Source organism: Cinclus cinclus, chromosome 14 (genome assembly GCF_963662255.1).
Source record: "Cinclus cinclus chromosome 14, bCinCin1.1, whole genome shotgun sequence".
Taxonomy (NCBI): domain Eukaryota; kingdom Metazoa; phylum Chordata; class Aves; order Passeriformes; family Cinclidae; genus Cinclus; species Cinclus cinclus.
In genome coordinates, this window is record NC_085059.1 from 14,563,180 (window position 1) to 14,590,698 (window position 27,519).

Sequence of the window (27,519 nt, forward strand, 5' to 3'; positions counted from 1 at the left end):
GATTCCTACTGACTAATGATTACAGCTTCCCCAGAAAAGCACAGTAAGAAGAACTTCTATCCTTTTATTTGTTTCCTCTTGGTCAAATAATTTTCTCCATGGTTTTCTTGCAATTATTTTCTCATCTGGCTTAGAAACTCTCTTGTAGGCTTTGTTTTATTGTCTGTGTGCTGTTTGGTTTTTGATTTTTTTTTTTTTAACTAACACTGTATACTGCACTAAAACGGAAGGCTGAAGTATGAGGAAGTAGAAAGGAATTAAACCTCCATAACAAGATTTGGGGAGAAGCATTTCAGGTACTCTGCTCCATATCAGGTACTGAAGACTGAAAAAATCTCACATGGAATCTGAAATTTATTGGGCCCATCTCTGAAGGTACTAGTTGGCTTTTCATCTACAAATATAAAAATGTCTTGTGGAAAGCATCAGTCTCACTGTGTCTAGCCTAGATGGCTTTGCACTCTGCTTAAAAGCTGGGCTGCAGCAAATGAAAAGTGAGATGTAAAAAAGAAGTAGAAAGCAAACATAAAAGTTGTCATACAGCCTTTGGCAGTAATGTAATCTGAGCCTTTGCTGACCTTACATTCTTGTGAAAAACAGAACAGAAAATGATCTACACAAGAGCCTTGATCTCTCCTTTACATGGGAAACTGCACTGGGGCAGCTTGTGCTGAGGTGGCAGCCAGGTGCACCTGCATGCAGCTCCCTGAACAGCTGTAACTATCCCTGAGAGCCCAGAGCTTCCTGCCTGCAGGACTGCAGCTCAACAAAGGTGTCGGAAGGAGAAGGACTTTTCTTTCTTTTTAATTAAAAGAATAAATCAATGATCATCCTGTTTAAATGGTCTGGATATCAGCAACATATCCACTGCTTGCACAGGGGCAGTTGTTTAACTGGCTTTTAATTCCAACTCTGCCTTGTGCTCAGTGGGAACAGTAATTTTCCTCTCAGGGAAGACTCATTTTCTCTTCTCTGGCAAGGACCTCCTCCTGCCCTTCGCTCAGTATCAGGAGAAAGGCACAGAGGAGTGGGACTTGTGACCTTTCATTCCATGTCCTTGAGCCTCACAGTAGAGCTACACAAGAGAAGTCTTCTTAAGAGGCAGTTTACAAAACAATCATCTCAGTGGTCAAAACTGGTGTGCAGTTTCCAGAACTTCCTCCTCTAATTTCTGAATAACCTTCTGCAGAACATATCCAAAGAGCAGGGCTTAATTCCCCTACACAAGCTTCACTTGAGATTGCAATAAATGATGTAACTCTGAAATCTTTACACTTGGGAGTACATTTTTCAATGCAAGAGGACATCAACTTTGAGTAAAAATGACCAAATTGTAAAAAAGAAATATACACATCCACATGACTAAAAATTCCGAAATCTTTACAATCAAAACTTTTCTATTCTTGAACATTTTAATGAGAATTTCTAAATAATTAGTTGTAGGGTATTTTAGGTAAACAACACTGAGAATCTAAAACAGGTCATTGTTTCCTGCTGTTCAAGCAGCAAGGAACACAGAACAGTAAACTGAATTGGAGTTTTGGCTTCAGAAGCATAATGTACACATATTTTGATCAGTAAGATATAAAATAATACTGTTTTCCTTTTATGATGATGGAAATACCCTGCACATTAGAAGATATTCAAGCTATTCAGAACAGCCTGCAGGAGGATTTAGAAGACCAATAATGAGCTCTTATGTGCTGCTGCTGCCTGACTGGAAATCAACTCCAACACATGACTTTGCTGCTTCTGGAGTATCATACAGAACCATTTATGTACCAAGCACAAGCCAAGTTACTGGATCTTGCTGCATATATACAACCTAATTTACATGTGGGTTTTGTGCCTGGAGATGAGGAGAAAACTTTGCATTTCAGAACACAAGGGAAAGATGTCCTTGGTAATGCTACCAAAATGTATGATTCATCAAAATCAACCACCAGGTGGAAAAGTATTTAAAAGCATTTCTCAAAGGAAAATGTCCCAAAACAACTCAAGAATGGAATTGGAATGGAAGCAAACTAAAAACCTGTAAATGTCAACACAATGCTATGAAAGGGGGAGGAAGTTGTTCCATTTTAAGCAGTAATGCAGAAGCACCAGCAAGTACAAATCTTCTGACACCAGCCAAGATCATACTGCATTGAAAAGACCAAAGACAGTGGCTGACTAATGTCAGGTGGTATGAAGGTTGCAAAGACTGCATTTCCCTTCCCTACAGTTTCAGCAACCAGCAGCCAGCAGCTGCACATCTACAGTGCAGAATGCTACAGCTGTACCTAGCTCATTATACTGAAGTGCTTTGAGTCTGCTCATTGCTCCTCACTGCAATCTCAACAGCTCCATTGCCAATATCTTTAATATAATTCTGTTTAATCTCCACTGTCCCAACAGTACCACCACCCACCTTCACAACTTCTGGCACCATAGTCTAAAATAAAGTGTCTGTTATCAGGACTGGAAACAGCCAACAAATGCATTTGTGAATTACAATGCACCTACTACATGAAATGAAACAAAAGAACACCAAAAGAGAACAGTTTCCAAACAAAGCAACTTTATTATCTTACTTGCATGGCAAAATGCGAACAACATCGTTCTGCTTGTAACTCTCAATGCAGACAGCACAATGATCAAAGTCTGGGTCTGTTTCCTAAAATGAATAGAATGAGAATTCAAGTCAAGAATTGAGGCTATGACAAATGTCAAAGTAGTTGTGACTAGTACATGAACTACACGGTGCCAAGTGGCTGTTACTAGGCTATAAACTCAATGACTGGATTATTATATTCCAACATGACTTAAGCAAGAAAAGCATCTCATACATGCAAAAATCCCCTTTCTTTAAGCTGGTAAATCATCGTTTGATACATAAGCTAAGGCCTAAGATGATTTTAATGTTCAGTGGAATTGTTACCAAACGTAGTGGAGATTTCCTAGATTTCCTTACTTTTTTTTTTTTTTACTTCCAGCTTAGAGCTAACATTTCTATCTTATTCAGTTTAATTTGTTTGTTTGTTTGTTTTGGCAGAATAAGAATTCTGGGGCTCATTTTTACAGCCAGAACAACCACACTTTACTTAGTGCAGAGTAGTCCCATATTTGTGTCTGCTGCTTACTTGCAGAATTATCATAATTCTTACTGAGACATGAATATCTGGATCACTGATTGACCAGCGCCTCTCTTTTCTGTTTTCCAGAAGTTATGATTTTTTTAAACTGTATTTTTACATATGATATTTTAAAATTCCAAATGAAAAAGGGGGGACTTCACTTGTATATAGATATGGCATCAACAAGACATATTTAAAATATTTGGGCCCGTGACACAAAACAGTCTGTGCTTCTTCTTAGTTCAACTTCATTATTCTTTTTCATGCCAACTAGCTACAAGCCAGACACCAAGACAGGGACCAGAGCAAGGCCAAAGCCACTCCTGGTCAGCATCAGCCAGGGCTGCACACAGAGAATTCTGATGGTTTCTTTGAGGAAGAAAAGGTTTTTCCCACTGTCCACCTGCACGTGCACCTCATGCTGTCTGTACTGCAACCTACACAGCACTTGCCAGTTCTGACTTTATGCTGTCAGGACAACAACACTGTTTTACATGGAAAGTTGCTCTAATTTGTACATTCTCTAATTCCAGAAAAGATTTAGTGCAGTGGGCTGTCTTGAAACAGAACTGTATAGGGAGGGAGGAAGATCAGAAAGACATTTTCTCTGCGTTCTCTCTGGAATCAAATTTTCCTATCACTTCCTAATCGCCCACTGCTGATAGTGTTGATAAGAAAGAAAAAAAAAAATCACAATAAAAAGGTCCTAAGAAATAGTATTTTAAAAATCAAATCACAGCCAGAATTCCCCTGCCTTTTGAAAATCAAAGCTAAAAATTTAAGCAAGATTAAATGACTATTCTTACACAATCAAAACTATAGCAATACTGCCCACGTAAGTGGGAAAAGCTTAGGACATAACACACCATATATTTTAGCTTGTATACTAGCAAGAAATATTCTTGGAGTAACTTTGACTGAAATACCTCTTTATGCTTCCCCTTAACTTACTGAATAGTCATATTTTACTTAAGATATTATCTTCAATTCCTGTCTTTTAACTTTATTTTTCATTTACAGAACTCACATATGATAAAGTTCTAAGCTTTTTAATTCCACATAAACAATGCCATCCCTATGTAGTCATGCCAGGACACCCTCCCAGTCAGCCAGCACACAAAACCACCCTCTGTCACGCTGCCAGATGGAGTGCAAATAGTATTTAAGAAAGAAAAACTTCTCTGAAATATCTGGACTTACTAACAGTTACACAAAATATTGTGCCACAGGACAAAGTAAGGCTCCAACAAGGAAGGCAAAGTCATAAATCAGAAACAAAAAGAAAAAAATGAGATTGTTTCCCCAGAAAAAAAAATTAAACATGATGTTCAAGTTTATCATGTTGAAATCTTATTATTATACCTTATCACCTTTCTTTACTGTCCTGGTTGTCAATTTACCAATGGCTTTCTTGGCAGCATCTCCAAGACGACGCTAATAAAGTGACAAAGAAAAGAACACAAATTAACCCTGATAAACAAGCTTAATTAGTGTCCTTTATAATGACTTATTTGGACTCAATAGTACCATTGCAATACACACTATGGCAGCAGGCCAACACAAGACAAAATGCAAATACAGCAAAGCACAGAGATTGATCAAGAAGGAAAAACAGCCAACAGTTGAATCCTCAAATGCTCTCCACAAGCACAGGCATAAAACTCATGGACTGTACAGAAGTCCACAGAAGTGAATCAACACTGATGTGCAAAACTAATCAAACCCAGGTTGCGGGGCAAAGGCTGAAGCAATGTCCTCTCCCAGTGATTTCCACTGTATTTTGTTCATATTGGTTTTTATTCAGTGTGCTGTAATATACTGCCTATTCTCTTAAGCTTGAATTATTTTTATATTTCCCCTCGGAGCAGGCTGATCTTATTCTGAGATGCAAAAGATCCTCCCAGTGTAACCTAGTTTCTCTTGCTATTACCCAAAACCACCAGGATCTCATAAAAGAAAGGAAACAGATGGGTCATGAAATCTAAATAAGCCAATACAGACTTAAATAAAGCTGAAATTAATACTGGTTAGAAGATAACCTCCATCTGAATGCAGAAGCTAAATTTCTTTCTTTCTTTTTTTTTTTTTTTTTTTTTTTTTTTTTTTTTTTTTTTTTTTGCTGTTTATGCTGCTTTATGACCACCACAGCTGGATGGAAGGAGCCTTTTCTGAAATTCAAGTGCTGATTCCTATGGAAATTGCCAGATCCCAGACAATAAGGAACAGCTTTTTGTTACTGTTTTTTTTTTCCCACTGGGGTCCCAGAGATAGGCAATGAATAAAACAAAGATCCTGCTGTCTTCCTTCAGGGACAGGAGACATCAATCTACAACTGACTTAAAAACTAGAAGTTACACATTTCCTCTTTCCCCTCCAACCTGTACTAAGTACTCTGCCTTTGAAAGGGATGGGCTGCTTATGAATGCAGCTCTCAAAAACTCTCCTGCAGCCTGCAATGAATGTGTAGGGTTTTGTGCCCACTTTTTATAAAACTGAAACCCAAAACCTTCATAACATGTGCCCCCTGCATCATACATTTCCTCGCATGCAAATTGCAATGAAAGTTACTTTTATGTGAGAAACACAATGATCTCAGAAGTCTGTATCACAACTGACTCTACCACTTATTCTAGAATTATGTAAGCACTTTTCTTCCTTGTGGTTTTCACAGAACAGCAACTCTTATTTTTTATTTTTTAGAGCAAGGATTTGAAAAAAAATCAGATACACAGTTCCAACTACTGAAGTACATCCTTGTATGAAGCACATCATCAGAAGCAGAGCTGGGATGGGAAATCATACGCTTCCTAAAGTCAGAAATCTCACCCTAACTTCAGTATGTAAGAATTTGGTCAATTTAAGCAGATCTAAATGACATATCCTGGAACAAGCATATTGGCCTGAGTACTTAATGACACAGAACACACTGGGCACACTGCTGGAGTAGATAACCACTGCATAATCAAAAGTGTGATTACTAAGAGAGGAAGGAGGCTGAGATGGCGTTTAACTTAAATGCTCAACTCTACCAGCTAAGTAAATGTGGGTAGTATTTATATTTCGTTCTACTGCATGCAGTTGTGTATGTACTACAATAAATTTTAAAGATTATTTTCCCATTGAAAGCATAATATTTCAGCAGAACTCTTCCAACATATTGAACTTCTTTTACATAAATAAATTTACCAAATAATAACTTCCATCTCTTCTGTTTAAGAGGTCAAGCTCTTCCATTTTCTAATTTTAACAAATACTCTTTTGTGCTAACACTGGAAATGCTCAGGATTTCCTATTTTGCTAAGTTAGGGCACAGGCATACAGCATATGCTTGCCTTTAAAACCCACAACTGTCTGGATGGAAAAGGTCACTCCCACATGCAAAAGAGTTTCACACCTCTGGAGGAAGTGAGCAAGAATAATGATGTGAAATGCCAATATCTACTTGTGTTATCTATAAAAGACAGCAAGTTTTAGATGGCTTTGATTTATAAAACAGAAAAACTTGTGCCTTGACATAACCTAAAAACAAGATCATAGCCTAAACCAAGTTATTTAATCACTAACAGTACAGTCTTTATGAAAGCTCTCAAAGCTTTTTAAAAATAAGCTGTAGCTGTCGCCACCTACTTATTAAAGTTTAATAAGCTCAGCTTTTTAAACCACATAAAATTTTCATCAAGTTTCTCCTGACCTTTGTAAAAATCTAAAGAAAGAAAGAAGGTCATAAGAGCCCTTTCCCAGTGGAACAACTGTTTTGAAACGTGGACATTTGGAAGGAGCCTAGAGCCATGTAGGGGATAGAGAAGGCACAATTTAGTATTCCACAGACATTCATTAAATTACAGTTATATTTAAACTTTCACCATCCCAAGGGACCACACTAAGTACTGGCTACAGTGTGGTCATTTAAGAATGACATCCTTAGGAAAATCTACAGGATGCCCATGGGAGCTGCAGCATCAGACACTATTTATAGTAACTGAAAAGGAAATCCTGTGCCACAGCCGAGGCTTTGTAAGTTTGAATTTGTTTTAGATCTGACAGAACACCAAAGAACTGGCACACAGTCAGCTGCTGTGTATCAGCTGTAATTTGGGGGAAAGGGGGAGACAGTGGCTAGAAGTCAGGAGGTTTCTAAGTTAGTCTTGACAGAGAGACAGGGCAAAGAGGGTCCTGTGGATTTCCTGAGGTTTACTGACCCTTCTCAATAAAAGCTAAGGCACACTGTGGAGGGTCATTAAGTCCACACTAGTAAAACATTTACTCCTGAAGTTTATCTCTGTTTGAGCTGACAACTTGATTTAGTCTAGATGTCTGAATATGGCCATACATAACTCAATTTTTAAACAAATAAAGAGTTGAAAAAGAATGTAAGAAAGGCATACTGGACAAAATTTTGGTTAAAATATATTACGCATAATTAGGCAGAAGAATTAGGCACACCTTACCAAGGGCGATTCACAATTTAACTTTCCTCCTCATTCCCAACATGCATCCAAGTATGTATTACTCAGCCAACATAGACTCCATCTTACTTCTGGACTTACACAAACCAAAACTCAAGTATTTTGCTTCAGTTCTGTTCTTTCTGTCATGTAATAGGACCTATACCAGTGATCAGGATGAAAACACTTTGCTATATGAAAATCCTTGTCTGGCAACATGCTCTGCCTTGGAACAAAGAGGTTCTGAACACCAGTTTGATGGGCATTCCTTATTTGTTCTCTACCGATTATTGTATACTGAAATATTATCTCCATAACTTAAGAGAAAACAAGAGCCCGCTTACCTGATTTCTGTCACGTGCACTTGTGTACCTGATCTTCTGGATGAAGTAAAATATTAACCATGCTGAAGAAATGATCATCAAAACAATGAATGATATTGACACAAAGACCAGAGAGCCCCGACTGAAGTTCTTTGGAGGAACACGGGACCCCACTGCTATGGCCATCAGGACAGAGATATTCTTTTCCAAGTAATTCAGGATCTCCTTAACCTTCGATTCTGTAATCATGACAGCAACAATGTCTCCAGTTCCTATAAAAAGGGGAAAAAAGGTCAATTGCTATTTAAAAATGAACATGGCACGCTGCTTACAAGATTTTCCAAATGCAAAGTCATTTGACAACTCAAGAGGTTTTAATTTTAACCATCGATGGCACATGGAACATACTACTGGGCACTCTACTCATATCTTGTCCTTCAAACTCAGATTTTCAAATTAGGGCATTAACATGCAAACTCTGCATCTCCACACATAGTAACAGATCTCTACTGTTGGTTACACAGTACTTCCCACATTGTAATTACTGTGTGAAGTCTGAACTAGCTTTCATAAGTACATTTGTTCCAGATCTGAAGCCGTGAAGACCTAAACAGTCAACTCTCAGAAAAACATTTAGGAGATGAGTGAGAATATGAGAATATTGCTCGAGCACCCTCAGCATTGGCAGTGCTGTGGATGTTGCTGGGGAAAGTTATGCAAGTTCCCTTGCATGGTTATGTGACTGCAAAGTAGAAGAGAATTGAAAAAACTTGGCAGAAGTTTGACTGCTGATTTTATCACCCGTACAAAGACACGCTTGATAGGATCGCAAAGAGGCTGTCAGCTTCATCAGCTCCATTTTCAATGTGTAGCCCATCTGTTTTCATAGTGTCTTGCCTCTAGACTATTTCCTGTCCCAAAGGGAAAATTATTGGTACAAGGATAATAGGAAAACCATAAGCCTTGCTGAAAAAGAACATAATTACCTATATAACAGAGAGAGCACCTATGTTTTAAAGCAAAGACCCCATTAAAAAATAGGATCTTGAACACAGGGTAATTCTAAGTTCAAAGAAAGAAAAGTTTTAGAAAAACCAAAGCCAGAAAGAAAAAAAATCCCTGTGAAGTTGCATTCTTATTCATGCAGACTTATCTGCTTCCTATACTAAAAACCCTTTCAAGACCTATTTTCAAAATGCTTGCAAAGTCTGTTCATCTGCTTTTTCCATCTGCTTGCTCCAAGTCGCATTGCCTCAGAGAGGAACTGTATAAGGCAAACGACTTCAGCACCAAGATTCTGGATTTAGAGTGGATTTAAGCTACAGAGAACCTAGTGTGACAGTAGAGAACATGAGGTCCTATTTTAACACAAGGCATTTATTCAAAGTCTTTTAATCAAAATCTAACTTTTAAGAAGCTACTGTATCCACAAAATGATGTTCAAGAGCCAAAAGAGCAGCATCTTTGAAACCCTGGGCACAATAACTCAGGGTGACAGCCACATAATTTTCCAAAATGGGGACTTTTAATAGAGTTGTGCAACAGCCTTAAATGCTGTCTTGTTACTCTTTGAATTCACCATGTTAAATAGTAACATTTACAGTCACTTATCATCAGTTTTCCTATTAAGTTCACTAATGTTGCTGATGTGGATTGTGCTGAACTACTCAAAAGAATCAAAATTTATAATCTCAGAAATTAAAATTTGCACAATAATTGAAAAAAACCATTCTACCGTCCTCAAATTGCTTTCGTCAAGAAACATAAACTTTTCTTTATTTAAAATTGAAATGGCAAAGTCATTCAGGTTTTGTCCTGCTAACATGGGACTGAATAGGAAAAGAAAGTTCAGCATTTCCTTCTGAATATTTTTGAAACAGTGCCACAGTAATTCAAAAGCTTTGAATAACAATGAAAACTCAACACAATTTATTTAATCTCTAGTTTACCACAGACTCACACAAGATCAACTTTCATCCAGCTCTCAGGAGATACTTCGGTACCAAGTTTGGTTTAATGCAAAAATAACCAATATATTTAACAGACAGCAGATGTCAGAATAGAAGTCCATCACTAGCTTTATTTTCATGGAAATCCACCCAGGTTCCCATTTGTCCAGTTGGGAAGATAGTTCCTGCCCAACCTTGCAGCACATTTCTACAGCACAAGAGACACACTTCCTGCAAGATCCTGTATGTAGATGCAGCACATGCTCCTGCAACCCCAAAATCCCTGCAGCTCAGATAGTGCAAGATCAATCAAGAGTAGATAATTTATATTGCTTGATATTTTCCCCAGACTTCACTTCTGCTCTTCGTATCTAGTTCAGACAGAGAAGAAAAGCAGGGAAGGGTACAGGAAGACTGTATTCCCCAGAGCACATGTTCTGCTAAACTCCCCCAGTAGGAATTTATTTGCACTGAGAGATTATGTTAGTATCAAAATATCAAGCTAAAGCACTTAATGTAATATTCTGACATGATTTATAGTTATCTACAAAGCAAAGATGACAAAGATCTTCTGATACTAGTCCAGTTCTTTCTGAATCCAAAGTCGAAACCTCTACCTATTCCCTGCCGCCCAGGGAATGTGACAAAGCTGACAATCTGTCATGCATTTTATTTAAAGCCCGGCACAATGGGAACCTCTGGCATCACTGCAAAGTGATTTGCATTCCAAATGACTCAACTGGGAACAGCCAAAGTGCTACTGCTGCTTCTGACCCTGCCAGAGCCAAGGAGAACTGCAGAAAAGAAAAATAAATTGTGTCTGTTTAACATACAGAAGCACAGTGGAAACTAGGACTTGGTTCATCCGTATTTTAGTCAGGGGCATCACCCTAAATAATTTTAGCAAGAACTCCCTGTTTGAGAACAATTGGGGGCAGGAGGAGAGAGTGACTCATTTATTTTAAGCACCTTGAAACCTTGTGTTTCTGAAACTTCAGCAGAAAAAAAATCCTCAGGTGAAGACAGAAAGACTATGAGTGTTTGTGAAACTCAGAATATGGTCTTACTCCATAATCTTACAAAAAGCAATATTCTCCTCAGCCAAGAACACAGTGTCCAGAGAAAAGAATCTAGATTGCTTACTAAAGCTAATGAACTACACGTGGAACCACAGATGACAAGCTAGGACAGACGGTAGGCATAAGATAAATATTGATGCCTGTAAACATAAATCATTTAATTGCTATCATCCAAGCCCAGGCAGCTCTCTCTCGCTTGCAATTTTACCATGTGCATGTTTAATTAGGAGAGTTATACAACCCTGTGTATGAAAAAGGATGGAGTTGTGACTAATCATTAAATCTGTGTAATGTTACATGGTGAGAGCAGAAGACTGAAGAACTTAAAAGCTGAGAAGACAGCAAAAAAAAAAGACTATGGGAAAAACAGCAACATCCTGTGGAGCTCATAAAGAAACTGCTTTGCTCTCTCACTGACCTATTCACATCTCCTAGCAATTCTAAAAGAGCATGCTTAGAAAGTCAATAAACAGTCATCTCAGAGAAATGTTTTAAGTGTCATCACAAGCAAATATATGTGGTGTTTTTGTTGCGTTGAGATTTTTTTTGTAGGTCTTTTTTTTTTTTTTTTTTTTACTGTTGTGGCTGATTCTTGACTACCAAATGTTTATCCAAAGCTCAAAATACTAATAACTATGTCCAGGATACCAGGCTGAAGCTGAAGACAGGCATGGTTCAAAGCAGACTTCTGACACTTTCAATCTGCCTAGCATGCACTGGAGGTTGCAGGGAATGGCAGCCTGGCAAAATGCAACTGCTAATCAGGCTACAATGCTTCAACCACCTTCCTGCAGATGGGGAGGGCAAAACGAAAGCGTCAGACCACCTGTAAGAAGCACTGAACTACTGTGATTTGATGCAACAGGGTTTGCAGACAACTGAGAATTAAGTCACATACTCATAACAAAGGTCAGTGATTTGCTAATGGCTGGTATTTTAAACTAAAGTCCTTGCAGTAAGTCCCTGATAGTGGCTGCTGACGCTGCAGACACAGCATGAAGCACACAGACTGCACTCATCTCATGCTTGTGTAAGAACACTGTCCTCTCTTGAAATACCAGAGAAAATTTTACTGCAACTGAGTCCTTTTCATCACTTCTTTCTGAAAAACCTAAACGTAGCACATTTACCTGAATAATTCTGCTGGTGAAATTTTCAGAGTACTTCCTTAGAAAACACAAATCCCCCATTCCCTGATAAAGGTAAAGATTGGTCCAGACAATCACTTGAAAGCTGGATTCAGACAGTGAAATGCCACTGCCTTTCTCAGTGCAGCAATAGGATCATCATCATGATAATGTAGGTGGAAATAAAACTGCCAATACTCAAATCCAGACTTCCCTATTCTTCTATTAAAATGCTGTAGCTGTGTGCTAAGCACTTCTGAACACATTATATCAGAAATAAAAAGACAGCAACACCTACTATTCAGTACCCAGGAAAGGGATCAGTCCTATTACTGTGAGCAACAGATTTCTTGGAATAACATCAACTAACGGTGAAACCACTCCAACAGAATTTGGGAGCCCAGAAAATGATGAAGAAAGCAGGAAAGCACTAATGAAAGCTATGGCTGTATATGAAATTTTGAGATACTGATTATGAGTTCTGTGAAAACAGCAGAAGACATCTGAGCTGCATGAGAGCAGAGGTGGAAGCAAGGATTAGCTCTACAAGGGAAAGGATTCAGCCATGGAGGATATAATCCACAGAACACATGAGGTAAAGGATAAGGGAAAGGCATACTGACTCGTAAGCAAAGCTGTGCTGCTAGCAAAGGTAGGCGTGAGGAGAACCGTTTTTAAATAAAAATTCCATGGCACAACAGTGGGGAAACCCACACATTTATCAGGTACGTTAACATTTTTGTCTGATGCAAAATAAAGAAATTCGTTGTGAAGAGTAACTCTTACATTCTAAACAGGTTTATGGGAAAGCAGACACCAAGAGGATGAGCCTTGGCATATCTTCAGAGTCATTAAAACCGGTCTAGCTGCACATATTTTTATTTTGATCTAATCAGAAAGTAAACAAGAGCACATCCAAGCTGTCAACACATAAGCAATCTCAAGAGTAGAATATGTTGTTTGAGTTATCCCAAATCAAATACTTCTGAAAACAGAAAAAGGCCATAATATTTGACAGTTATTGCATTCTAAACAAGACAAGAATTTATTGCTAGGAATACATATTAATTTTAAAATGAGACTGGTAGCATTTTAAAACATTTGTCTTCCTGTTACCTTAATAATATTGAAAATGTTGAATTCTTGCCTGTATGTAAACATTTAGTTTAGGATGCCTATTTTATGTATGTCAGACATCAGATTTTACAAAATTTCCATGAGAAAAATCCTAAAGGGCAGCAGCATATGAAAACAGCACCCAAAAGTCAGGCTTTCACAGGGTGCCTCAGTTAAATACAACCAATGAAACAACTTTCTATCCCAAAACACTGAATATGTATTTTCACAAGCCTCTGCGGCACAAACCTATGCAAAACAATGTAAACAAAAAAGCTTCTGAAATTAAAACTTGAATTCTCTCTACTCAAGAGGACAAAGTAGGTATTTCAAGTTCAGTGAGGAAAAGGCTTCTATGAAATACTGTCAGTGTGAGTCTGAAGAACACTCAAAACTCTTCTGTGTAGCAGAAAGAACTTCAACAAGTAAAGAGAGGGCTCTGCTCCGAGCCCTCTAAACATGATTACACACACTTCAGTGCTCTGCAGAGTGCCAGGCACTGCTGTACTGCAGATATGATGGACCATCACAAAGTCCTGCTCCTTTAAGAAAAGCAAGCATTGATTGAGGCATATGATTAGAAAACCAGAAACAGCAAGAGCAGCTTTTCAAAGATGGGTGTGACACAATTAAATTCATAAGTGACAAATAAACTTATAAGCCCATCCTCCTTTGCTAAACAAGAAACAATGCCTCAGTGTAATGTCCTTGCTGTATTTTTGATCAGCTTTATAATCCACTTTGACCAAGAGTTCCTAAAAGGAGAGCCAAATAGCAAAATCAGTTGAGAAAACGTTTGGGCTGTGTTTACAGGACAACTGCAGACACATTATTTCATAACCCAATTGTTCTATTCTGACACTCAGGGAAATGTTTCTTAAGGAGAAGTCTGCATACAATCAAAACAGGTAGTCAGAGTCACAGCCACATCCTGATTCATTCACAAGTCCAAATCCTACTGATACACGTGAGCTGGGGAACTACGCCCCTGGATTTCCTCAAGCTTGTCAAGGTCAAGCTGTCTCTCTCCAACACCCAACACATTCCAGAAAATCAACACTCAGCCTCTCAAAGATACAACACAACACTAGTATGTACAAAAGAGTTGTTGGGCTTTGGCTTCTCCGCAGATAATTTCCTCTTCAACCACCTCACCCAAGGATCTCCTCTCTTATCTTCCATCCCAAGGCATATGACACAAAGCACTACAAGAAAAATTTAGATCCTCTATTAAGCTACAAGATGCACCCACCTCTTTATTGTTAGAGTCCCTTAAGTTCCAGAATCTCTGCTCAGTCTTGAAACATGTTACTTCAATGCTTCTGATGGGCAGCAGGAGGACAGACTCATGGCCAAGCCAGGAAAGGGAGAGACTATAATCCCTGGAATTTGAACTGCAGCAGAGTTCCCATAGAATGGTAGGGACATTGGGTTTGGGGGCTAGGGGTTTCTTGTGCTCCCCTCCTTTGAATCACCTTGATAATTCCACCTGTATCACATATTCCCTTTCTGTGGAAGGACTTTCACCTTCTGGGAATTACATTTATATATGTATTTTTTTTTGCATGTGACCTTTTGGGTTCTTTACACTAGGAAAAACCAAGCCTAACACAGGAAAAGCAGACAGATGTTGCAATGACTTTACAGACATTTTACACTATTTCCTCTCTTAGCAATGCTTGTTTGCATCTGCTTGAATTGCAGTTTTATCTTTTTTAAAGGAAACGGACATTCCACCAATATAATGCCGGAAGAATAAAAAAGCTTGGCACAAAGAAATGTATCACTTGATCATGCCCTCTCCACAATCTGTGCATGGATTTTTTAAAATTTTACTCACATTTTTACATGGCATTTAGCCATGCTTATGGCAAGTATACTGATTTGCAGTCTCCTTTAAGGAATAAATATTTGTATTGTTAAGGTATTAGTATGCTAACAAAGTAGACCAAATTTTATATTCAAACCTTGAACAAATGCAAGTTAATAAAAAGCTGAATGATCACTTTGAGTTTTGACTAGGGAAATGGTGTAATCCTAACACATTACACACCACTGAAAAAAACTGTGTCACAGTTTCACACATTTCTGAAATATCTATGTCCACCTATCTTCAGAAGATATTTTTGCTAATTTGAAAACAACTTTTCTTCACTTTCTATACTTCTTAACAATGTCCAAAACCTGTTACAGTGTTACATTCTTGATTCCTCAATAATATTAATGGAGTCTAGACCTTGCTGACCCATTCATCAATGTAAGACACACTTGGATTTTGGTAATTGTCTCTTGCATTCCTCTGTGTGACCAGGTGCTACCAGGTGGTTTACATTTTGCCATTTCTGGATAGCAGCTTGTATTCCTACTAATGGATGGTGCAGCTGAAAAACCCAGGGACTTCTAAAAAGGGCCATTTGTCACACTCATGTATTTTCTTCTACAGACTTCTGTACAGATCTATCAATCTGGACATGGACAGTCATTCCAAACAAATTCAGCAAAGCGCCAAAGAGAAATGGCAAGATAGCCTTACCCAAGGACACTACAGAACACTTTGAGAGATTTATAAATAGCATATTCATAGATTAATATCATAAATTTGGTTCTACTGAGTCCATAGATATGGGGAATTACTCTGCTGCTGGAGCTCAGACTTTGGATAAGAAGAAGAATGTAATTACTTACAGTCACTAACAGTCCCGTGGGCCTTTTCACAGTCACAGAACTAATTACCCTTTCAGCTGGCTGAGTTAAAATGAGCCTGACTGCTGTTATTTCAGTTGTGGATGAGGCATGTGTGACACAGAAACACTGGTAAGGAGTTCTGCAAGGCACCAAGGCTATGATGGCTCTGTAAAGGGGTTTCCCTGGATTGCGCTTCCTTATGGTCCAGAGCCCTAGGTCTCTAAGTGTCAGACACTCCCATCTACTGTGACAGTTTCTCCTGATTGATACACCTCCAAGGAATGTAGTGGGAAACAGGATCAACAATAAAGCTGTTGACACTTGTCCTTCATCTTTTCAATTAGCAAGCATAAACAAAAAATGATCGAATATATGTAAACTATGCTTAGACTATTAATTGCTTTGCCTTTTATAAAGCTTCAGCTTTAACGACTCAGCTATTTTCACTAATATTCTAAGATAAATTAATAATAATACATTTTAATAACAATATTGTAATATACAACAAAATTAGTTTTGACCTGGGGATTAAAAGTAGGTCTCAGTAATCCAGGGCAAGTTTTGCAGTGGATTTGGTGTAGAGCTAAAATATTCGTCAGCACACATTTGTGCAAGATAATCTGCAGTGCACCCCGCCAGAGCTTTTATGCATCAGTTCAGCTGAGAGTTACATAAAGAGACATTTGTGAGAAAAAGGCAAGCAGCAGAGTAAAGAGATGAGCTGCTCAGGGATCAGTGCCACAACAGAGGACAGTGGCACTTCGATCCCCGGCTCTCTGTAATTGTACCCACTCCGAATGAGGGCAGGAACATGGAACAGCCATCAGATGGCAACAACTTCAGATTGCTTCCTGTCCCTCCTGCCTCTGACCCACTGACCTAAAACAATCCACAGACCATACAGGCAGATTTAGCACAGTTCAAAGCAAGTACAGCCCTTGCTTCCCACGCCAGTATGCTTTTTGAGTGAACAGAGGGCCATGAGAAATCCTTCCCTTGGAAGGATTTGGGAACCTGTTTCTGGGGGCAGCCCGTGTTGGACAGCTATTGCACAGTGCCATGGCAGGGGAACATCATCATGGAACAGAAGCACCTTCCTCCAGAAAATGAATGGTTTCTTTAGAAGAGCAATGAAGACTGATCTTGACATGGCTGCATCTTGGTTCAAAAGACCTTAAAAGCTTTACTTGTATCAGGTAAATCTTCTAAGAAACAGTGTTACATTAGAGGTTGTTTATATACTTCTGGAAATTTGTTAGATGCTGATAAACCATAGTTACTGGAATCCAACAACTTCATTTTAACACTGCTTTCTATATGTGTTCCTGTTTTTCCATAAATTCTAAGTATGAAATCTGAATTTTAGAAGCTTGTTTGGCATATATTCTTTTCTATAAATCCAAATAAAAGTCTAGATTTTAAGAGAGAAATTTGATAAAATAAAATCAAACAATGGTTTGGAAGGGACTTTAAAAATTACCCAGTTTTAACTTCCCCAAATTTAACTATTTCATACTTAACAGGATTGTCTCTACCACTGACAAAGAAAAAAAGAATTAAAATGTTATTTAACTTGAATTTTCTTCCTTTTCCCATAACTGCCTATAAAGGAGACAGCTACTACATATTTTCTCCACCACAGGCTCTTTTTTACATTAGACAGTATCAGTTTTGCTTTAATAGAAGCAGCAAGCAAAACCACTCATAAAACTGCCTTCCTGCCAGTGACATCACAGTCTAACATAACCTGTGCTGGGAAAGGTGTCCTTTGCTTAGGCTGATAGAAGGCATCTACAGGATTGTGCAAAATGAGTATACAGTGACAGGTACAAGGATATGCACAAAGAAATTAAAATAATGCTGCAAATAACATCAACACATGTACAGGTACTTAGAAAGCTGACCAATTCCTGAAGGTCATTACCTACTTTAAAACTCAAAGGTGAAAATGAAGGGGCAGAGACTTGGTGGACTATGACACTAGAGAAAGCAAATTCTGCCATTAGCAGCAGAAACTGTTCATTTGTCACAGTGATGACAGACTGATTCCAGAGTGACAGTTGTTATCCAAGCCACCAGAAGGAACTGCCATTCTGCTAAGTAATATCTTGAGTATGAACAAATTTCCATAAGAATAAAATTTTCAAATGTGTATTCAAGCATAAAATAGCTTGGATAAAATATTAATCCTACAGGTGAAAAGTGCTTCCTAAGCTCTTTTCACAGGGAATCACCTCTCTGCAGGTGGGAAACATACATAAATCTGTGTAATGTGTTATTTATTTTTACCACAGACACTGTCTAAGCGGGTGATTGGAATTCATGCAAATATCCAAGCAGGAAAGCTTGCAGTTCACAGTGTGCATTATAAGCAGTTTCTGCTTTCCCCTCTGCTTCACCAGGATGACAGAATATTTCTAAGGCTTGATTTGCAGCAAAGATTATACTACAGTAATATAAAATAACACAAGGTCTACCTTCTCCTTGGTCTATGGAAAGAAAATAGAGAGTCATTAACTTGGTCATCATAACACAGCTGCAAAATTATTTTGTGAAGACTGCATTTTTAAAGAAAAGAGGAATACTGCATAGCAACAGACATATGGAGCTAACACCTACTTGGTGGCTCACCTCCATCCTCACTTGCTATCAACTCCAACACATTAATTTAATCAGTGCAGAACAACTCTCAAATACATACGGTCAGCTCCTCCCAACCTTTAGGGACAGAAAATACTAAAGAGAAGAGATATAGTACGCTGGAATATCTAATTAGCAGATCACACAGAATCAATTAGGTTGGAAGAGATCTCTGAGATTATGTGGTTGTTCATCACCTAAAAAGCACAGAAGCAGTGCTATAGTTGAAAAGGCAGAAAAAGCAAGACCAGGGAATGGCTTGAATGTGTGCAAATTTGCTTTATACACATTGTTAGAAAACACTCATCCCATAAGCACAGGTTCAGGAATCTGTCTCCCACCAGAAATAACTCTCAAGAAGGGGAATGCTAGATTCCAAACCCTCCCTTGTACTGAGGCTAACACCAAAGGACTAGTCTACATTTCAGCTACACACAATTACAGTTCCTCCACCAGCCCACCAGGAAGTTATTTGCAGGAAGCTCTGCAAAGTGATTGCTGAGGAAATCCCTCACATGTCCATAACACAATCAAAACAAATGCTGTGGAACAACATCTCTCTTCAGTGCAGGTGGAACTTTAGTTCTAGAAAATTACTTTTAGCCTGTCACATAGATTGAACACTTCAAGTCCAACATTAATTTTGAAATAGAGTCTTCAGCCCAAACCAGGGCAGATTTCAGAGTATACTGAGTACATGTACCTAAAACCCAGTATTTCAAACACACAAAGCTAAAATATGCAGTATCTCCAGTAACTGCATTTTTTTAAAGCTTACCATAACTCAGCATGCTGAAGACAGTACTGGTCTTTTTCCCAAACATCAACTACCCAAACAGCTCCCTGCTACCTTGCAAGTCACTCTTTTACCCACAGCAGCTCTCAAATTTTACATCTTGAGATGGCATTTCAGCCAACTAGGAACTACTGGGAGTATTGATAAAGTTTCAAAGGCAACACACTGATCTCCTGAGCTAAAACAGGCAGTGAACATGGATTTCCGAATAAAAGACAGACCCCAACCTACTGCTGTAAAGCTACTGCCAAATTTAACAGCATTATGAGAAAGAAGGTATGAGAAAGAAGGTATTAAAGTTATAACCAAACCCATTATATCATTTAACATGTAATAGAACCAATAATGCTAAAGCTGTATTAGTAGTAGTAGCCTTTTTTCCTGACATAGTGAGGTATTCCAGACCATGGAAAAACTACAAATCACAGCTAAATAGAGCATATTTATACAAATATTCTTATAGGTAGTTCAAAGAGCCCAGAGCTGAAGATTTAAGAGGGCACAACAACTGTAGAGAGAGAAATAAGGGATATTTACAAAAAAAAAAAAAGGGAAGGTGGCAAAAAATGTTTCGTTAGAATATGGGACTTTTTGCCTGCAGATAACTTATCAAGATGTCTAAGGAAGGTACCTGAGATAAAAATCAATTGTCAACAGGCTTTGAATTGCTACATGGAGGTCAAACTCCCCCCCTGCAAAATTCCTGTGGTATAAAGAGTTGGGAAGGTCAAATCCCTCTAACATTTTCCTTATTAAAAAAAAGAAACCACAGCATTTCTTTAGTAAAGGAATTTAATTCAAATTGTGTGACAATATGCAGAGCAATAATTAAGAAATTCTAGTTTCCAAGCAACCCCCTATGCTAGAAGAGACTGAAAATTAAAAAAAAAAAAAAAAAATCAGCCAGCAGCACCACCACCAAATATAGAGATATGTCTTTTCTGATTAAGCTAAATAGTCCCAAAAGGAGAAGACCCTCTGGAAAATGAAAAAGGTAGTTATCAGAATTGCAAAAGGGATTTTTAACCAAAATATTTACATATGAGGCTTCCAGCAACAAAAGTACGTCAACAGGAACAGTGAAATTTTACACATAGGCAGCTGTAAAAAAAGAGCACTCTAGAAAAACATACTTCCAGCATTATTCTAGGCAATTTACAGAGGCAACTGCCCTCCAAATGACTGTTTTGTTGATTCCTGTGTAGCACTCAGACTTTCATTACAGAAAGAGAACTCTCTGTAAACTGTCATTAAAAAAGCATGCAAGCTAAGATCCCAAAATACAACTGTTAACATTTGAAGGTTCCCACCAGAACAGTGAGTTGAAGACACATTGCTACAGAATTCTTCAGGTTCAGATGCTTTGTAAAATTCTAGTTCCTCCATTATATATGTATGTTAGCTTCTCTTCTGCAGAAAGGTTTGAAAGATTGCTCAGATCTTACAGGCACTTCCTCACTGCAACACACCCACATCCCCATTGCAGAAGAAACTGTTCTTCATGGGATAAAAGTATGCTAAAGGAAAAATAACTTTTCAGCATTATTGGCTTATTTCACTATATTACATATATTCAAATATCTTTGGGGAATGGACTACTTCAAATATCATCTGTCCAATGCCAAGGGCTCTTTAGCAATAGTTTATATGGCAAAAGCACTACAGTGAAGGAGATTACGTTTTATTTACCTTGATGAGTCATTGTGACAGGTTCTTCACTGGATATATTGTTGTAAATGACCACAGCTGTGGCATTATGTGAAGCTGCTCGCAGTATTTTCTCTTTAAATGTACAGTTTCCTCTCTGTAGTAAAGCAATCCACTGCTTGGTGTTTGGTGGGACCTGGAAACGTGTTCGAGGGTCACAGCCCAGACGATCTGCAACTGAAATGGGAAACAAATTTACACAGATGCCAATTTCTTCTAACAGGCAAAACATAGGGGAAAAAAAGAGAAATATACTAATCCCGAGTATCTGAAGTACTTAAACACTATGCACTAGGAAGCCACTATTCTCTTGTGAAGAAAGTCTAAAGATAACTGTATTCTTTTGAAAAAAAGATTTAAAAAAAAGAAGTCTCACGCATTGAAAACTGTGACTATATGCCCAAGAATTAGGCTCACTAACACAAGCTATTTTTAACTCCAGTGCAGCTAGAATAATGAATTCACATTCAAATCAATACCTGCCTAGAGGCCAGAAAACATTAGAATATGGTTCATCTGCTATGGGCATTTACAAAACAGCTGTTTATCTACCATTCTGGGGAGTACGAGCCTTTTTTTTTTTCTTCTAATGCAGCCATAAATATCACTGCAGTGGGAAGTACAACTAAACAAAGCAGGTTGTGAAAACAAGACTTCAGAGTTATCTGCCATGTGCAGGCTACTGTAAAAAAGGACAATATTAAAAGCTGATTTTGTAAAACCCCAGCAGCCAACATCAGCTTTTTACACATGTACATTTTGTCTACAAGGAAATGTATTCAAATTCACAGAGAAACAAATGGGTTTGCTAACACAATGCACTCGTCAGCTAAACAGATATAGATGGTATAAAGGAAGAGTAACAGAAATGGCAAATGCCAGATGTCTGAATTCAACAGTGTGCAAAGCTCTTTTGTCCCTTCTGATGGTGTAACATATCCTAGAACAACCTAAAGCCACAGAGCTGTGTACAGAGGGCACAAAACCCAAGGCAGAAGTAACTTCACAGCAGCTGAAACCAATGAAAGATTGATCTGTTTGCACAACTGCAAACACAATTTAGTCTGATGTATTGGTCATATCATTAAAGGATTTTATAAATTTAGATCCAACGACAGTTTATTATGCAAATCTATTTATTCTTTCCAATGCCAAGAGTATATTAATCTTTGGCTACTAAAAATAGTTGGGATAAACAGTGATTTTTTTCAAGACATAAAAGACCAATTTATTTGCACAATAGCTCAGGAAATATTACAGTTCTACAATTTAAGAGCAAATCAAATGAAGTCTCCCATCATTTTTTTTCAAGAAGTGAGTTCAGCACAGCTATGACATTTCAGAAAAAAATCTACCAGCAAAAAAATATCCAGTTTAACCTATTAGTTGGAAACAAAACGTCTTTTTAAGCAATCTCAGCTTAACATAGCTGAGGTTAAAACCTGTAACAAAGGAGATTCAAAGAGCTAAAGATGTTTTCTGAAACAAGAAAGAAAATCTTCTGCTTGCCTAAAGAAAGGTGAATGCAGATGAATCTATACTGTGGCAGACGTACAGGAAGTCATTGCATCTCGTAATTTGGACAAGAAGTGCCTCTCCCTGTTCCCCTGGAAGGAGGGTGGGGAGCCAGATACCAGCACATCCTTTTCACAATTGTTTTTCAAGCCTGTATTAGACATCTCAGACATGGAGGGCTATTTGCTGTATTTTTGTTTCACACAAGCATCAGGGAAAATCTGAAATACAGATGCCTGAGGCCAAATTTTATAGAGTGTTTTCTTCCATTACCCTGACATCATTACTGGAATCCCTATGGAAATTGCTAGCTAGCACTGACCCACACATGCTTTGCAGCACTGGTGGTGGCCATCAAAACATCAACAATCACAGAAGAGCACGTTCATGCCCACTGCACTTTTGCAGCTTGTCTTTGTAATCTTAAATTTGAGAACAGTATGTATTTTTTTAAAGGAATTACAGTCCTTTTTGAAAATGTGGAAGAATCACAACACATGTGCCACCAACCTTTCTGCCCTCTGTTAAGATAAAAGCTGCATGATTCCCTCTTGTTCTGAATGTTTCCACTCAAAAACATGGAAGGGGGAAAGTACCAACAGATTGTGATAGGAAGTTTCTCAAGCCTTGGAAGCTAAAAATCCCATCCTTCTCCCATGCAAATATATTCAAGAATCTCAGGTATGATACATCTGTTGGAAAATACCATTTTCTAAATGGCTACAATTCCACAGAATCCCCTCAAACAGCCAAAAATAACTCTGAAAGTAGACACTATGGCCAACATAAACTTACACAAAATATATGGGATTATTAGAAACAGTAATGTACTACAGATTATGTACTTTTCCTTTCAGTACAATCATGACCAAAACTAAAATATTAAGTGAAAACAAAAATGGCCACAAGAACAAAGTAATGGATTATTACAGTGAAAAACCATAAAAGCAACAAAGAGCACCTTGAATGAGAAGGCAGCATTCTCAAAATTCACCTAGGCACCTTGAAATTTGTATGCTTGAAAATTTTTAGCTTAAAAAGCAACAGAGAAAGCAGTAAGAGATAACAGAAACTGCATCTGTGGGAAAAGTAGCACAAAATTTTCTACCACAGTAGAGATCAAAGTCTCCCTCAGCTGTGGACAGAGCTATGAAATGTTACTGGATAAAGCAACAGATTTAGGAAACAAGATATTAAGAGATTAAAGCTTTCCAGATATAGACCAATAAACACCACTCAAATGCTTACAGCATGTTATTCCTGATGAGCTGTATTCAGTATGTCCTGATGAAAATTTAACAGCTGACAACATTAAGTCAGTACTATTCAAGCAATACAAAAACATTGAGGAAAATCTGGTTGGTTTAGATAAATCTGAACTGTCTGCAAGTCACTTGAGATTTAATAAAGTCACAACCCACTTTCCTTTGCATTAGCATTCTATTACACCACACAAATGTTAAGTAATCTTTTCACTTTTAACTAAATAAAATTCAGGAATAACAGTGAAAAAAAGTGGGGTGTTCTGCTTGTCTTTTCAATAGACTGAAGATACTCTGAAAAGTGTGGAAGTCTTAAAATCACAGTCACCCTCCTAGAATACTGAGAAGGTTACAATAAAACATCTCCTGTACAGCTCAGGTGTCAGGGATATCAGTGGGCACTGAAGGGGACACACATGAACAGGGTCAGCCAGGATCATCATTCAGACTCCCCACTACCCTGTCATCTATGATCTGCTATCCGAAGTTAAACTAGAATCAAAACCACATGGGTTGCAAGCATTACCTGGATGATCACAGAATTGTTTGGGTTGGAAAAGACCTCCAAGAACATCAAGTTCAACCGTTAATCTGGCACTGGTGTGTTCACCACTAAACCACATTCCTGAGTACCACATCTACAAGTGTTCTAAATCCCTCCAGGTATGGTGACTCCACCACTGCCCTGGGCAGTCTGGTTGAGTGCTTGACAATCTTTTCAGTGATGAAATTTTTCCCAATATCGTATCTCACTCTGCCAATGACAGCTTGAGGCAGTTTCCTCTCATTGTGCCACTTGCTACCTGGAAGAGGAGACTGAACACCACCTGGCTCCACCCTCCTGTCAGGGAGTTTTAGACAGCAAGGAGGTCCTTGCTAAACCTCCTTTTCTCCAGCTCCCTCAGCCTTTCCTCATCAGACCTGTGCTTCAGCCCCTTTTCCAGCTCCTTCAACTTTCTCTGGACATGTTCTGCTATCTCAATGTCTTTCTTGTAGTGAAGGGCCCAAAACTGATGATATTTGCCAGAGTGAAAATAAACTTCACATTAAATTATTCTAAAATAAATCACTTTTAAATAAACCACAGAAAAATATATGATCAGAAGCCATGGAAGTTCAGAAGATATAAGCATACAGAAAGCCATTTAAGTAAATTTCCTGAAAGGTGCACTACTCTTCTGGTTTATTTGAAATATAAGCTATTCACCCTTCCTGTCTCTGTGTTTATCTATGCATCACGTGTTGGCAAAACCCCTAATTTTCTGTCAGAAGTGGCAGCCCGCTGGGTTAAAGAGCTATATACAGTATTGTTGTAAATATCTCCCTTCCTACCATAAGTCCCAACACCACAGAAGAACCTCTTTACTGAAGAATCAGCTTTGATTTAAGCACCTACCTACCATTAGGCTCATGTTTGTTTTCTGCTTTAGGAGAGCTTCAGTTTCCTTCTGCAGAATGCACAAGGCTGCTCAATTTGTATAACTGTTTTTCCTTGAGCATTTTTTATAATTCAAGGCCCCTTTCTGCTGAAGGACTAAAGTTTGTGACAGCATTTTAGGGATTCATGGGAAAAAATAGTTAATAATGCAACAGATCCAACCAAGGCTCCTCAACTACTGAAGAAGTAAATGCAAACTCCCACCAGCACAGCAACAGTACATTCCTCCTTTTCCAATTGCTTGACCATGTTTTAGCCCTCCCCCTATAAGAAGGAGAGCCACTTTGTGGAACAAAAATGAAATGAAAAGGGCAGTTCCCAGCAGCTTTGTCAGAAGCACATACCTGTCTGAATGCAGACTGTCCCCTAGTTCTTAACTGAGGCCGAGTTTACTGTTTCTCATACTGCGTGTTCCTGCAGCTCTTGCATCACTTTGAAGGCAACTGTGACACCCCTCTTCCAGGTTGCTGCACTGGCTGTTATCAGACTGTCCCCTTTTCACAGAAATATCCCACACTCTAGGCATTAGCCATTTTATTCTATGCTGGGTTTTTAGTTTTGTTTTTTTTTTTTTTTCCCTCTAAAGGTCAGATATCTTGCTATTGATTTCATCTTAGCTAATACTGTACTCTCTAAAGCCAGCACCAGTTGCCAGAGCTGGTCTGTCTCAGCTACACACACAGAAATCATTTTAAAGTCTGACCTTCAGTCACTGTAATACAATAGCTGAAGAGACTCCACTAGTATTTTGAGGGACAGCAGATCAAGACGCTTGCTGGGAAAGAAACTACAGAGGAACATGGGAAGGTGCAGTGCCATGCATGCTGCACCCCAAAACATTCCCTCCCTACAGTTCTGCTGCCCACGTGGATGCTATGTAGAACACCTGACTGGTGAAATAAGACAGCTTTGGGCAACACATTAATTATAAACCTGTGATAAAATTTCCAGAAAAGGAATTCATCTGGGAAATTCACAGAGGCAACTCAGCAGTGCTGACTGATTATTTCAAGGAATGTTACTAGTTATTTTCTATCCCATTCGGGCTCAATACATGCAATGGACATATTTTCTTTCAATGCGTTACTACTTGTATTATTATCAATACAGCCCTTATTCAAGCCAGTCACAATTGCTGCTTTATAAGGTGGTGCCACTGAGTCAATGAGTTATGTACAGCAATGTTTTATTTTCAATAGCTCTTTCAGGTAATTGCTTTGACTAAAGCTGGCTTTAGCATGAAAAAAAACTCTTTGAACAAGAGGCAATCTGGTTTCAGGGAGGAAGTTAAACAAAAGAAAATCAGTGAAGCTTAGAAGAGTCCTGTAATAGTTCAGATTTAATCTTGTTAGCTCAGTAAGTATTCTACAATTATAGCTATATACTCCAATATGTAACTTCCACTTTTGCTATCAATTAATGACTACTAATTAAGCTGGATACAAAGATCAATGATGAAGGACAGAAGCATGGCACGGAAGATTCTTCTTCCCCTATTTTACTGATATATTTGCTTGTTGCATTATCCTAAGCCTTAGTGGTTTAGATTCTGGGCCAGAATTTCTGTCTGAATGCTGCCTCAAGCTTCGTAGTTACCAGGAAACTGGCATTTCAAACCTTCTGCAGCTAAAACTTGTTCACACAACATGTTTATGAAGTGCCAGATGCTACAGAATGCTGTATTTACAGCACTATGCGCAAGATATAACTCCTTCCTAACACTGAGCCAATACGGTTTCTACCACACTTTCACCTTTTTCTACCACATGCTTTTCCTCATATTCTCAGTCTCCTTGCCCAGCCCCAATCCTTACATCCCTTTGGGAGAGCCCTCCTTTCTATGAGCTCTTCCTGCCTGCTTCCCAGCTTCCCAAGCCAGTCAAGGTACACAAAATCTTACCTCCCAGCAAGTCCTGCAAAGGGACCCTCAAGAGCACACAAGACTGAATTTCCAGTCTTCACACTGGAATCCAAGCATAGAACAAAAGCAATAACCCAGGTTCAACAGCCACAGAGAGTCCTATTCCCCATGGAGAATGTTTTTGAGGGAACTAAGCCATAAAAACAATGCAATTTCTCCCAAAAATCATTAAGGTGAGTACTCAGTGGCTTCTAGCTTGGCTTGCCATGGCAAGGGGAATACACCTGACACTTAAAGGTCTGCACCACAACTGCTGTCAGGCACCCATTACCAAAGAAGAGTAAAAGCACAGGTCACTGGAGTGGCACAGGGCTGAACACTTTCACAGTTCACGTACAGATACCCAGGAGCACCCAGGCAGCTGCTGTGAGAGGACTGGGCTGAAATGATCTGGAAGTGT

General features: G+C 38.6%; 1 protein-coding gene across 4 annotated transcripts in view; it reads right to left on the bottom strand.

The window, feature by feature from the left end:
- The window catches only part of RNF130 (ring finger protein 130), a 47,777-nt gene that overhangs the window by 16,207 nt on the left and 4,051 nt on the right, over window positions 1-27,519 (bottom strand). For 3 of the 4 annotated variants that reach the window (XM_062502225.1, XM_062502223.1, XM_062502224.1), the window contains exons 2-5: window positions 20,966-21,160; window positions 7,906-8,156; window positions 4,479-4,550; window positions 2,574-2,656 (exon numbers count right to left, since the gene is read on the bottom strand). In XM_062502225.1, the coding sequence (XP_062358209.1) occupies window positions 2,574-2,656; window positions 4,479-4,550; window positions 7,906-8,156; window positions 20,966-21,160 (601 nt within the window). The remainder of the gene's footprint in view (window positions 1-2,573; window positions 2,657-4,478; window positions 4,551-7,905; window positions 8,157-20,965; window positions 21,161-27,519) is intronic. The other variant, XM_062502226.1, reaches the window with a different exon arrangement.